The sequence below is a fragment of the Galeopterus variegatus genome, unplaced genomic scaffold, assembly GCF_000696425.1.
Source record: "Galeopterus variegatus unplaced genomic scaffold, G_variegatus-3.0.2 Scaffold785, whole genome shotgun sequence".
In the NCBI taxonomy this organism is placed as follows: domain Eukaryota; kingdom Metazoa; phylum Chordata; class Mammalia; order Dermoptera; family Cynocephalidae; genus Galeopterus; species Galeopterus variegatus.
The window spans coordinates 433,765-448,974 of record NW_007726896.1 but is presented as its reverse complement, the minus strand read 5'-3'; the positions used below and the strand labels follow the sequence as shown (position 1 = coordinate 448,974).

The following is a 15,210-nucleotide window of genomic DNA, read 5'->3' as shown; positions in this document are numbered from 1 at the left end:
TAATTACTCACTGAATTCAAGAGATCCCAGCATTGTTTTTTTAAAAGTAAATTGTACTGTTTGTTATTTATTATAAAAGTAATACATGTAGAATTATTTAGATATAAATCAACAAAAACTCCAAATTTAAAACTGCCTATAGTAATAATTAACAATTACTTATTTCTCAAAACAATACAATAAATTTGGAATTACTATTACCCCTATCTGGCAGATGAAAAAACTAAGGCTGAAATGTTAAGTACATCCTAAAACTCCCACAGCTGGTAAATGGCAGAGTGCACTTACCCACACCATACTGCTCCCATTATTCTTTCTCATTCAGTCTTTTCCCTATAATTAGGTAAATTATTTTCCTTGCAAAAATGTGATTGTACTATACATACTTTTTTGTAATGAGCCATTCTTTTCCCCACACACAATAAATCATGAGGGTCTTTGCAAAGCAAGATCTAGCCATGAGATATGCTCATCGAGCTACCAAAGTATCACTGCTTCTATGCCCTTTCAGTTGACAAAACTAGGATAAAACATTTTTTTTAATCAGGATTTTGTAGTGATAATCTCCAGTTCAAATTCAGTAACACAGAGTTCTCCCTCATAGTTCTCTAATCTATATATATATATATATATAATCTCCCTATATACGTGTATGTCTATATATGTGACTATGTATATATATGCTTATTTTTATAATTTTTAAAGCTATTATCATAAAGCTCATTCTTCAAAAAAAATTTAGAAAATTCATAAAAGTAAAAATAAAAGTGACCCATCAACCCACTACCCTGAGATCATGGTTGTTGTTCTGATGTAGCAAATTGGTGGCTTGTCTTCCTGGGTGCAGTGACTGTAATGTGAATGCAGGTGCGGAACTAACTACAGCTGGGAAACATAGTGCTTCCTGGAGATGCTGCAAGGAGACGTATTTTCCTCTCCCAGCACTTTCTTTCCTCTGATCCCCTCCAGCAAAGAGCCTATCAAAACTCTTTTTAGGGTCTTTAGAGTCTCCAAAATTGACACAAACATGAAGAACATAAGATACCGGGACAACATACTTTTATGGCCATTTTCTCCTTGAATGCCACTATGAGCTAGGTGAGATAGGACAGATGTTACTTTCTCCATTTGATGGATTAGGAAGCTCAACACATAAGAGATTTGCCCAAGACTAAATGATGACTGTTAATAGCAGAGGTGGCCTGGAACAGAGCTTCTGCTCACCCGAGCCATGAGCAAATTCCTGATGCTGCTGTCACCGTTTGCCTCTAGACTTTCTTCTTGTCCCCTTCCCTACTTCTTCCTTCTTTGATGACCTTATGTCTGATCTCATGGTTTAGGTGCATGATTACACATCTACATTTAGGAAGGTGCATCTTTCAGGGGACCACAGAGCTAGATGATGAGGATAATAGAGTAACAATAGTGATAATACAAATAATGAATAATTATTGACCGTTTAATATGTGCCAGACAAAAGAAATACTTTACAAGCCTCTGCGCATTTACTCTACAAAAACCCCATGAATCTGGTAAATGGAAAGACTGAGATTTGAACTTGGATCTTGCTGTCTTTAAAGCCTATTGTCAACCAAGATGCTATAGTACCCTCAAAGGGGAAATAAAAGAACATAGGAGCAGCGCCACTGAGCTCTTGGGATGCTACTTGTGTTTTTAACTGTTAAGACATAGGGCATGTCCATCTGACCACGATAAAACACAACAATCCTAAACTTTTAACTGGGCTTCAACACCCATAAGCCTCACAGAGGGAACCTCGTGAAGTGTTGACCTCCATGCCCTTCCTGCTGCAGTAATCCCTTTCTTACCCATTGCCTTGGCACAACCTCTTTTCTGACATGTGTTTATGCTTCTTTTCCTACAGGAGGAAATATAAGAAAACGTCCCAGAGGTAAGAGCATCTTTCTGAGAAAGGGGAACTTTCTGGGCTGTGCCTGGCTGAGTTGTCTGTGGCATAGCTCTTCACATGTCTGGCTCACGGTGGACTGGAACTGTAATAAACGGTCTCTTGGTTCCTTCTCTGCGAGTGGCCTGCTTTATCTTCCAACTGCTGCTGCTGCTGAAATTAAAAATTGATTGCAGCATCTAGTGAGCCACAGTAGGTGGACACCTTCACATGAGGGTGGAGCTTGTGGATTCAAAAGCTTGTTACTACTGTGATGTCTAGTGATTTCACTAAAACTGTCACTGGAGAGGGACTGGGCTGGCGGGGCTGAAAGTTTATAAGTGGGGAGAACAAAGGGGTTTTTAAATATACTTTTAGTGTCTGAATTCTCCCTTGCCTCAAATTCTCCTTTGCCTGATTAATTGACAAAATGCTCTTGAGCTTAAAGCATAGGTATACATTCCTTTAAGGGCAGTGGTAGTTTTTGGATTTGACTGTGGAAAGGGTAATTTAAAGTAGAATGCCATCTGTCATCCCCCTCCATGTCCCATGGAAAAGTGGATCTATAAAGATGAGTCCTGGCTCCGGGCTGTGCTTTGCAGGCTCTTTGGTGTGAGAAGCCATGAAGGGATCAGACACTTGCCCTGACCTGTGTGGCTATTAAACTTTAGACTTGCATACTTTGTATATATAGTTCAGAAATGACCTACCAGGTCTTTGAGTGCATGTCCTCCCAGCTCCATCGTGCAGCCCATTTTTCAGTGTGTATGCGATTTTGACTCCGCCATTAGAGTGCCCTTTCACAGGTGGTGTTTGCTTATTTGGAGGAGCAGCATGTATATTTGTGCGTGCACACAAGTTGTGAATATGGAGAGGGTGGGTGGACTCTAAATAATAGTATAATGAAACGAGCTTAGGAAATGTCATGTATTTCATAATGGGATTTATTCATTCATTCATGTTTTAAAAATTATGTATGTTTAAGATGTACAGCATGATATTTTGGGAAAATTTTTTAAAAAGTTTAATTAATTAATTAATTTTTTGGGTATCTGGCTTATGAACCGAACCCTTGACCTTGGTATTACAAGGCTATGCTTTAACCAACTGAGCTATCCGGCCAGCCCAACATGATGTTTTGATATACATACACATAGTTAAACAATTAATAGAGTCATGCAAATTAACATATCCATCACCTCACATAGTTCATTCCTTGGTTCACCTTGTATGCACTTTTTTTTTTTTAACGATAATCTGTTTTTATTAATTTAATTGGACAATAGGGGCTCATGAGGCCTCCCGTGACTTCCTGTAGTTCTCCATCAGCATCTCTTGTCATTTCCAACCTCCCTCTTTATTCTCTAAGCTTTACGGCTTTCCATCAAATTTGTGGTTCTAAGAGTTCAGATGATTGTGGATGCTTTCTTAGGAGGAGCTTTGGTAAACTTAGAGTAAATATATTTGTCTTGGGCTTATCTAAAGGTGCAGAACTCATGTGTGTCAGGGGGCTTTTCCTGAGTGAGGGGGACAAAGTGTATTAATTCCCAAGTTACCCAAGAGACCAGTCCAGCCACCAGGGAGTGGAAAGATATTGACCATCATGATAATGCACTGTGCTTTTTGAACACACTCTGCTGGCTCATTCTTCTGTGTCTTTGTGTCTGCCAGTCCTTCTTCCCCACCCGAGCCCTGGCCCGTCTCATGGTTTGTGTCCTTTGAGCTACATCTGCTTGTCTGTGTTCCTAGAGATGCCCTCACCTTTCTTGCTTTCTCCCTGCCTAACTGTGAGCATCTTGTATGTTATGCCTTCCGGTGTCTCCTGCATCTGCCTCAGTGCCTTGAACATAGTAGCCCCTTAGTAAATGCTGTTGGCTGAATGAGTGCTAACTGCTCTTCTTAGGGAATGAACCCTTTTTAAATTGATGTATTTTTCAGACTGTTAGTAATGGCACCAGGAGTGGTGCCACAGCTGTATCGTGCACAACTCAGTGTGTAGGCTTCCTGTTTTACATACCAGATTACACCATGGGAACCTTCCCAGGGCTTTTCCAGGAAAAGTCTGAATGAAATCTGGAGGGGAATGGCATGATCCCTTGAAAACCTGAACAAGAGCACCGTTTCTTATAGTTAATATACTTTTTTCATAAAAATAATGTTCCATCTTCAGCCACTCTGGGCTCAATGGCCTCTCATTAAGGAGAGGCATTGGGAATATACTTAATCTAAGTGCCAAAATACTGGAAAGCACATTCCAAAGAAATAAGGTTGCTTAGACTTTCTGTTCGCCAAGGATTTGAAGCCCACAATTCAGTCTAAAAGGCTGGTGTCTGCTTTTCATTGTATTGGACTTTGGTATTACAGATTTAGACAGATTGCATTCAGATAAAGAGAAATCACTAATGCAATGAAAATCTGCCAGTAAGTTTCAACAATGGCGTTTTTAGATGACAGCTTTAATCTCACCTTTTCTAATGAGCATCATCTCCTAGTGGAGACTCCCGTGTCCTATGGTTTCCAAATAAAGTCAATAGTCCAAAGGAGTGGTATTACAATTTATATGCGATGTGGAGGGCATGAGTCATTGAGATGAAAATGAACTAAAACTCTAAAGCTTCCTGGAGGTTGCTATACTTTTCTAAATATAGTGAGTTTATACAGATGGCTGAACAATTCTGTCTTGTTCAGGTTCATTGGACGCACGTAATTGCATGTGAACCACTGAGCAGGATGTAAATTAATCACTCAGATTAGAAGGTACAATAGCTTTCAGTAGTAAAAAGTAATTTATCATTTTCACATGTAGGTAACCTAGAGTGTGAGATGCTTCAAAGTTGCCTCAATTTTATTTTAAGGAGAGATAAATAGCCAAGTGAGAGGGAGTTTTACAAGAGAGCTGTTCAAACCTGTCAAGGTTCAAATTACAATGTCGATTTTTTTTGAAAGCATACTTTCATATATCTGACGTGAATGCTGTCACATTTTTTTTATGTCACTGTAATAAAAAAACCCAGACTGCCTTGCACCAGCTTTATTGAAGTCATTTAAAGTGCAAATAATAGATGATTGGTTTGAGTTCTTCTATTTTTAATCAGATACATATTTTCATATGAGATAGATCCATATTCTACTAATCTATCATTGAATAACAAAACCATTTGCAAATTAATGGCTTAATAACATCATTCTATATTGCTTACAATTTTATGGGTCAGGAAATTCAGGAAGGAATTGGCTGGTGATTTGAATCTGATCCACCTGGTGTCAGCTGGGGCTGCTGGGGATGGAGAATCCATTTCTAAGTTAGCGTCTCCACTTGCATGTCAGGACCCTGATGTTCCTTGTTGTTCTCTCTCTGTCCCTCTCCCCTACACATACTCTTCTCCCTTTCCCTCACATGGTTTTTATCCTCCAGGGTGTCTCCATGTAGCCTGGGATTCTACCTGCATTGTGGTCTCAGGGTAATTCTTTGATGGCTTCTTAGGCCAAGTGTTCTAAGAGACAGGAAGCAGAAGTTACTAGTCTCTTAAATATGGCCTGAAACTGGGTCCAGAAACTGGTACAGCCTCAATTCTGCTCTATCTTATTGGTCAAGCTGTCACTGAAACCACCCAGATTCAAGAGAAAAGGACATAGAGTATATCTCTTGATGACAGAAGTATTAAAGAATTTGTGACCTTCTTAAATCCATGTAGCAAACCTTCAGTCTTTTTGAGAATGATCCTGCTTGAGACCTTTTCTAGGGATATGTAGATTCAGTGTAATATGTGGATTCCTCATTTGATGAATGGTGGACAGTTTAAAATGTATGGTGACAGCCCCAGTTGGTGCTGGTCTGCTCAAATGTACACTTGCCTACTGATGATTCATTTGGACTGGGAGTAGCTGTGATTCCTTTTTCACATTAGGGACAGCATAGCAATGTGGACTCAACTGGTTAGTTGAATTCTAAGTGTAGTTATTTATCTTCAGTTAATAATTAGTTGAATAAAGCTGATGGCTTCATGAAGGCAAACATGTTATATTAAAAAGCTTTAGATTGCATAGGCTTGATTTGGACATCAAGGGGAAGACAGCCCAGGATACAAAGATAATCAACCTTTGTTTACACTTTTCTTGCTATGTTTCATTTCATTTCATTTCACTTATGTATTTATTTACCTTTTAAAGTCATGTTAAAGAAAAAAATACACCAGCTTTCAAAGTAATCATCGTCCTACTACAACTCAATGGAGGCAGTTATCTTTCTTTAAGTATTTCATAAGTACAAGTCAGGTCTTGGTAGGGAGTGTTTTGATGATAGTGGTTCTACTGAATCTCATTTTAGCATTAATGGAAATGTACTCATCTCTTCCAAAACTGTAATTTCTGCAGAAAGAGTGATGTTTTAAGTGTTCTTTACCGGCTATCAAGGGCACCAACTGGTAGGAGGGAAGCTTCTCTCTGCACAGAAAACCTTATTGGATTGGGCTTTAAATCAACATGATTAAGGGGAACCATCCTTTTGCCTTGTGACTGAGTCTTGTCCGTGAGGGCCAATCTTTCCAAGAGATTTGCTGAAGTGGTAAATTGGTGAGTTGACATCAGGTTGCTTTTAATACAACTTCAGCTTTAAGTTATCAGATCCGGCTCGGAGGCATTTGTATCTTTGAGAAAGTATGCCAGACCATGTACAAAATAATCATAAATACTTGGAAATAATCAAATACTTCTGGGCTGCCCTTGAAGAAAGGAATTGCTATCAGAGATGACATTGCAAACTGATTCTATGTTAGAAGTGCTTCTAATACACACACACACACAAACACACACACACACACGCCATTATTTCACTATGTTAGGGAAGGCTGTGGTTGGTCAGCATAATTCAGAGGTTCAGAGGCAGGGGCACAAATAAAGACGTCCACAAACCTGGGGGACCTCTGCAGACACACGTCCAGTTTTTCTATGCCTGTCCTATAGAGATACTTTGGCCAGGATGGTTAGAAGTTGGAGTTTTAAGCCACACCAGATAGTGAAACCCTCATTAGCAAGAAGGTTTTTGTTTATATGTTTGTTACTAAGGCAGCTCTGATTAGATAGTTTAGATAGGAGTTCTGGCTCTGATATGTCTGATTTACTCATTTTATAAATGTAGACATTTCTGTGAGTGAACTTTAGCAAAAGGCATCTCTCATCTTTTTTATGATCATATTATATTGAAGCAACATACATAGTACTTTACAAAAATCTTCCAACTTAACAAAAGTTTATTTAATACTTACCATTGCCATGTACTTCAGTATATGCTAGAAATAAGATATGTAAAAAATGCCTTTGTGAATAGCTATACAGATTTGTAGATGAGATACAAGTGAATAAAATAATTATAATAGGATGTGGTAAGTGCTATAATAGATATAAGTATTGAAGGTCTGTGGGGGAGATACTTACATTATCATATACTCTTCTCCACTGGGTCACAAAGTGAACCGACAATATTGCTTATTATACACAGTGCTTGAAAGTATGGGCATATTGAAGTCTCATAAGATAGTCCAGAACCTTTTCTCTTTGTTTTCTTCATGTTTTTAGTTATTTTTAAAATGTGTATTTTGCTGATTCTTTAAGGCTTTTTTTCAAAGGCATGAATGGCTCAAAAATATTCCAGACATTAGTAGGAAGACAGCCCAGGATATAGACGTGTGTAGGGAATGGATAAAGTGGATATCGCACATGTAGAGAACAGATGAAGTGGATGTCACACATGTAGAGAATTGCTGGAGTGTACGTTGTACATGTAGAGAATCCCTGGAGTGGATGCTGCACATGTAGAGAATAGAGTGGCCTCTATCTGTTGCAAGGCAAAGCAAGGAGTTATTTTCCCCCTAAGTGTCTAATGCCTTCTTTCACTTGGATTTTGATGTGGCTCAGTAATCACATTTGATGAGCTCAGTAATTGATTATATCCAGCAGTTGATTCCCTTAATCAGATCTGCCCATGTTCAGCCTTCTTGAATCACTATGCTTAGTGAGTCATCAGCAGAAGTTCCACCTTTGCTGTTAATAACAGATTGTTGTGTCTGGGGGGTAGGAAAGTGCGTGGTTATCATCCTTTGGGAAGGCTGCCTTCTAAGCAGTTGTGTTCTAGTGTTAGCAGGTGCATCTTCTACTGAACTGTGACCCTGTGCCCTTCCCAACACATATTAAGGATCATCAGTGAATTCTGAAGCTCTTTTGGTGTCTTTGAAACAGAACTGATGGACTGTTGTTCCCTACCTTTGCAGTTAAAAATGGCAGATGAATAATTTCTTGGGAAAGTTAACAAGGGTGACATAGGATAAATCAAAGCACCCATTTGACCTGGTGAACCAGGGACAAGAGGATCTTCTAACAGATAATGCCCTTTAAATTTTTTTTACATTTGTGATGACTAATAAATTCTCAAAGTAGTAAGAACAAATGTATCAGCCATGAAAATATGTCCAGTTTACATTCCGGGATTGCCAGCTGAATCAGATATAGTTAATAGTGAGTGATGGCAGGTCAGGGTAGGCCAGAAGGAGCCGCAATAGAGGTCTGGTTAGAGCACCGATCACAAATGGACACAGACTTAGCCCACATGGGCTATCTTAGCCCAAGGCAGATGACATGGGAAAGAGCCTACAAGCACTGTAATTTCAGGTGAAACACGGCAGGGAAGCAAGGAGGGTGATGGAGGGTCTACATAGTTTTGGTCAGAATGTCAGCATCTGCCACTCAGTCATCCCATACTCAGTTGCCCTTATGATACATCAGCAGGAGTCTGAGGAGTACAGGTGCAGGGATCAAGACCAAAAGAGTCTGCTTAGCAGGAGTTGGGAACCAGGCATGGGGAAAGAGGGTACTGGGATGTAGGAAGTAGCTCAGGCACTGAGTCTGGTGGTATATCTAGATACTAGTAGCAGAAATGACCATGGCAATGAGCTGTCATTTTCTGAGTCAGGAGGATCACGTAGGCACAATTTGATCTTATTTTATTGTCCATTTTTCTTATGTCTGATAATTACTACCGTTCTTCCACTTATCCAGGATCAAAACCTCTGAGTCACTTCATATGTTCTTCTGTTGTGTGTTTCTTCAACTTTAACTTTTTTCTTTTCCTATTCACCCATGACAAATGGGTCTCGAACAGGTTGTGGGCTTTTCCTTCCCATTATTTTTATTCCTGTGATCTTGGTCCAGTCTCAGTACCTATCTCTTAGAGTACTGCATAACCTGCTAACTGCTCGCTTTACTCCGATATCTTTATCTACTCCATTTTGCATACCCATGTCTGATTATTTTCTCCCTAGCTCTTCTGGTTGTGACCCATGTGCTTAAAAATTACAAAATGACGAACCCCCATTGGGTTCCTGTTAGCTATTAAAGGTGTGCCTCCGCCTGCCTCCGCCTCAACCTCCCTGCTGTGTCTCTGTCACTCCCTTCTGTTCATCTGAAGGTCCAGTCAGGCTGAGCTCCTTACTGTCATATTTGCTTTGTGTTTTCTATGATTCTTTCTTCATTCATAGTCTTTCTAGTATTTTGGATATTCTCACTTTTATCTGTTGCAATCCTGTCCTTTCTTCAAGACCCAATTCAAATGCCATCTTCTTCGATGGAGCCTCCTTAGATATTTCCACCTGAAAGAGATGTTGTTCTCACACTTCCTGCTGCTCTAATTCCATGTTCAAGAGTTAGTTGGGTGCATGTCACTTTCCTTGCCATTGTTGTGATTTTTTTTAGTGGGAAATGTGTTCTGCAAAAGCATGGTGCCTTGGGCAAGATAGGTATTTATTAAATGTGAGTGCAGTCAGATTGGGATCTTTCATATATTTCTGCCACGGGTCAGAACTAAAGTCAGAGTCACCAGGTGGAACTGTGGTAAGTAAGCCTGGATTGCTAAATGACTCATACTTGCAAATGGCTCTGCAGCTCCCTGCACACGCCCACATCCAGACTCTCATTTGGCCCTCACACTGGCCAGCGTGGGGGCCCGGGAGGTCAGTAAGGCAGATGGAATGCATGACAGGACCCAGAAAGCACTTCATAGCTTGGATTATTGACTCTGCTTTTCTTTTCTATTTCAGTTCCTCCAGCATGGAACTCTAGCTTTGGGAGGAAACTCAGAGTATTTTTGCTCTACATCAGTGCTTTGATCTCTGTCTTCCCTCCATTCATACCCTTAATCCCGGAGATGTTCAGTGCAGTGTCAAATATGTTTGTCTGATGTGCATCATTCTGAATATTTGATAACAGTGATTGTGCATCATTTGGCTGTTCTGTGGTGTTTTGCCAAAATGGTTTTGAGAATCATTTTCTTAGATCACCTGATAAAATCTAAGTGCATCTTTAAGACTATCAATGCACTAACACTGGGTATATCACTGTGCTTCAAAAGATATGACCAGACTTTAAATTGCCTGAGGAGGCAAGTCTCTAAATCGCTCCTAATCCCAGTGGCCCTCAATACTAAAAAGGCAGAATTGAATGAGTCGATTCAATCATCGGTGAGGGCCTCCAAATTGGGGCCACGTCTAACTCTCAACAGCAGCTCGAGATGATACTGGGTCCACTGGAGCTGATCAGTGTTTCTTAACCTTGGCACTGCTGATGTCTTCATTGTCAGGATTGTCCTGTGCATCAGAGGATGTTTGACAACATCCCTGGCCTCTACTCACTAGATGCCAGTAACAACTGCCCTTTCCCTGATTGTGACAACTAAAATTGTCTCCTGCGGGTCAGAATTACCTCTGGTTGAGAACCACTGGTGTAGGTGAAAGATTAAGAATCAGATTTGGGTCCTGCTCCTAATTTAACTGTGCCCAATTGCTCCTTTCTTATCACAGAGTCCTCATCTATAAAGAGAAGTGGTTGAACATGAGGATGAATGTGATTCCTTTTGGCCCCAAAACAATATTCTCTGATTTCAGTTACTGAGGAGGTGTCCCTACAAGGAAGCTCACGGCACTGAACTAACATTTGCAGTGATGGTGGGCCCTCTGTGCCCTGTGACTGGATCACTCCAGAGAAGCAAAATGCCAATTAGTGCAGCAGTCACTGGGTGGTAATATAGTCTGTGCCCCATAGTCATTACCCTTGGTTCAAAATACCTCTAATTTCACCTAGTTAATGAGAAATAATCATGGGAAGGACATTAAAATCACCAAAGCACAAACTCTGGCAATGACATCAGTAAAGTTAGAGGGCACCCTAATGATTGAATTGATCATGTATCCACTGTGTGCTTGGTGCTGCACATGGATTATTTTATTTAATTCTCACAACAATCCTGTTTTACAGAGGCAGGACTCAGGGAGAAGTCACCTGACTGAGGTCACAAAGCAGAGATGCTGTCAGGCCGTGGTTTAAAGGCACATTTTTCAAATGCCAAAAGCTTCTGGAGTTCTTTCCATCTCAGTGGTTTTGTAATTTTTAACAGTTGTGGAACTCCTCTTTTTTTTTTCCCCCACCAAATGAAGCACCTTAAAGCTGAATAAAATCAAGGGGTCAGAAAGCTGTGCCTTTGGTAGCTCTTTTACCCACTCCACTCTGCTGATTGTTCTTTCTTGTTAGGACAGCCTATATTTGAAATTTATCATATTTGTCCTTAAGTTGGAGATCTTAATGAAGAATTAAAAAAAAAAAAAGGCCCAACAAGCTATATTTAAGTAATGTGTATGAAGGAAAAATCCTCACCTCCGCCACCAGGTTCTTTTTTTCAAAATCATCTATTTTAGTACCTAACAGCTTAAAGTGTTTTGAAGCGATGTGATCAGTCATACATGAATACGTATCTCTTTATGCATAAAAAGTAAATAAAAATAGAATCAGATAAGAGAAAACTTGTTCTGTATTTTCCTGTTCTCTGATTTAATATGATGTTGCCTTTTCAAACTTCATGAGGTCACTGCCTGAATTTTTCCCTTTGCCTCTCCACAAGTGGGAATCATACTTAGCTCTGGATTGTTTATTCCCACAACTTTGGGATGTCAGGTGGGGCGGTGGGTGGGGATGAAGAATTTCTGAGCAAGCTTAGAAAAGGGAGTACAGTAAGCTGTGAACGTGCTTTGGGAGAGGCATGTCTGAAGTCTTTGCTCAGCCGCAAAATTAGAAAGTTATAGAATTGGGGCAAAGAGCAGGGGTTTGGAGTCACCCATGCTTGGGTTGAAATCTAAGTCTGACATGAACCCTGTGTAATGCTTGTTTGGGTTCCCCTACCTACTGTAACCTGTTTCTTCTTGGTCAAATGGGAATATTTGCTGCCTAAGGTTCTTGTGAGCTGAGAATGGAATAGTACAGTATATGAGTGTAAAGCACATAAGTCTTTGGCATATAGAAAGTGCTTAGTCACTGAAGACTTGGGACATCTCAGAGAGAAAACCAAATTCCATGTCCATTGTACAAAGGGCTTGCCCTTTGAGATGGTGCAGGGTGGAAGTCTTGGGTCATGTAAGGGAACTGGTAGGAAGCAGACAGGCCCTGCTCTTTAGGGGCTCTGTGAGAGCAGAGGCTGTATCTTAGTTACTGAAGGGTGGAATCAGCCTTAACAGATGACTGGTGACTGTCTTTGGGGGCACATGGAACAGGACTGAAAGAAGGTTGGGGTAGGGGAGCAAGCTACGCAAGGGTAACAACCACTGGGAAATGGGCCTTCATTAGGAAAAAAAGTTTGGGAGGGAAGGCACTTGCATGAGGGTACTTCAAAAAGTTCATGGAAAAATGGAATTAAAAGATAATATGCGTCTTTCCATGAGCTTTTTGAAGACCCCTCATAATTCTTTTAGTTTTCTATTTTGAGGGAAAATATATGTTCTTTAAACTATCACAAAGTAAGTAGCACCATATTTCATTGATTGCATTCTACAGTCAGAATGCTTGGCTTCTAATTCACTATTTCCAAAGTGGATGACCTTCAGTAAATTACTTAATTTCTTTAACCAGTGGTTCTCAGCTGAGGATCCTTTTGCCCAAGAGGACATTTGGCAATGTCTAGAGACATTCTTGGTTGTCACTTTTGGGGGTGGGGTATACTACTAGTATCCAGTAAATAGAGGTCACAGATGCTACTAAATATCCTGCAATGCACTGAATATTTCCACCAAAACAAAGAATTATCCAAAGTGTTAATAGTGCTGAGGTTGAGAAAACTTGCTCTAATCTTCATTTTTTTCTTAATAGTAGTAATCTTATAGGATTGTTTTAAGGGTTAAGTGAGAAAAGATTAAAAGCATTAAGTGTACTTTCTTGCTTTTCATAAGTGTAAAGAGTATTTTAGGTATTACTATTAATGTTACTATTTTGACTTATGACTCATTGTTCATATAGTAGTTTTATGAATTATGTTTCATAGTGTAGCTGACATAAGATTTTACAGGGTATTAGATGCTGTTAAATTTTAGAAGGAAAAGTTTTAAAAGTTCTTTTAATCATTCATTGAAAGAGATTTTCAAGTTGTTTTGAAGGGAGAATATTGTTTGGTTTGTGTGAATACAGTGTTCTGTATCCTGAAACAAATTAGAAATCTTCAGTTCCACATGCTGTTAAATTCTGCTAGTCCTGCAAAGCGTAAAATCACAGATCTTAAGAGGAACACTTTGATATTATTGCATATTGTTACCTAGAAGGCAATAAAACAAAATAAATTTACTGGGAAGTGTAGTTCCATCCCTTACATGTGCAGACGTGGAGGGTAAATTATCATAGTAATTTCAGGAAAAATTAGTAGCTACAAAGCAAGCCACAATATTAATGGAATGGAGCCCTACTTAGCACACCCAGACAGCACAGACCTCCTTTGAAATTGATGCAAGTCCAGTAGCAAGTACGGTCCCTCCTGAAGCTGATTGTGGGGTCATGGGCAAATTCCTCTCTGCTGTGAGATTTGAGTTGTGGTGCTCGGCAACCAGGGCACAGAGCCCGTTGTCCTGTTGCCCTCTAAGGTGAATGCGAATGGAGGACGTGTGGGTTGACTTTTCTATAATCAGTTTCATTATCTTTAAGATATGTTCTATCACTAGACAATAATCCAGAGATTCTTAGACTTAGCACAGCAGTGAAAGGGCTTAAGAAGAGAACCTGGGTGTGTGGTGTGAACCAGGAGATGCACCATCATCCTTCTGCTGTCGTGCCAAATCCATAATTCCACATCTTTGATAATTTTGCCATGATTTTGTGATAATTTTATTCATTGCCAATGTACTATGTTATTAGAAACAGTACTATCTGTATAGTCACCACTGCACACTTGCATTATCAAGAGAGGAAGATAGAAAATTAACCCTTTAGCTAATGCAGACAGTACTTGTTCAATGGATAAACGGAAACCTCGTACATTCAGAGGACATAATGTTCCTCTTTGGGAATGCAGGTACTGAATAATAACAACGTGATACCAGTGATGGTGGTGGTGGTGCTGGTGGCCCATGGGCGCAGCTGTCCATTAAGACTGTAGTTTGTGCTCATCAGAGCACGCTAACTTCACACTTTCACCTCTTTGCTTTACATCTGCTTTCTTCCCCTGCTGATTTCCCTATATTGAGAAACATGTTCCGGGAGCATGATTTTGGGATTTGACAGATGAGGTTCTGATGAATCCATTGTAAAGCTTAAATCGCTTCCCATTTAGCATCATTATTTTGAATAGAAAGAAATTTTTCTTAAATTAGTCTCTTGTGGAGAAAATGAATCATGTTTAAAGGGTACTTTTGGTCTTTAGATTGATGGGGTAGATGATTCGCCCTCCTTGATATCAGTGTCTTACTTTTGCCATTGGTTTGTGTGGGACATGGTAGGAGCATAATTATTCCAGAAATCTATAAACAAGGCAATGTAACACCAGAGTTTAGAGCATGGATTTGGGATCTGAGAGACCTAGATTTAAATCCAATTTCCACCCCTCCTGAACTTGGTGATTTTTCAGCCAGTGAAGCTCAGTGCATGGAGTACTAATAGTACTTAATTCACAGGGCTGTTGTAAGAATTAAGTGAAACAACATATGTATAGCATATAGCCTAGTTCTAGGTATACAGTAAGTGCTTAATAAACATTATCTGTTAACATAATGCCCTCCCTCACAATAAAAATTAGTGGCCACAGAATGCCATCCTTCATCATAATCAGGAGTGAAACCTTGCAAACACTGCAAAACTTGGTCTCTCTCAGGGACTTATTCTGCTTGTACAGGAGATTAATTCTTTAGGATATCATTTATCAGGGATTTGTTGGAATGGTGACAACAAATTGTGAGCACAGGTGAGAGAAGCCTCCTGTGCTTCAGGCCGATCTACAAGGCTATAAGGAAAAA

General features: G+C 39.8%; 1 protein-coding gene across 4 annotated transcripts in view; it reads left to right on the top strand.

Moving 5' to 3' along the window:
• The window catches only part of PDE1C (phosphodiesterase 1C, calmodulin-dependent 70kDa), a 430,964-nt gene that overhangs the window by 151,478 nt on the left and 264,276 nt on the right, over positions 1 to 15,210 (top strand). For 3 of the 4 annotated variants that reach the window (XM_008572440.1, XM_008572441.1, XM_008572442.1), the window contains exon 2: positions 1,886 to 1,912. The exons of the other annotated variant lie outside the window; for it this stretch is intronic. In XM_008572440.1, coding sequence (XP_008570662.1) covers positions 1,886 to 1,912 — 27 coding nt within the window. The remainder of the gene's footprint in view (positions 1 to 1,885; positions 1,913 to 15,210) is intronic. 4 annotated transcript variants of the gene reach the window in all.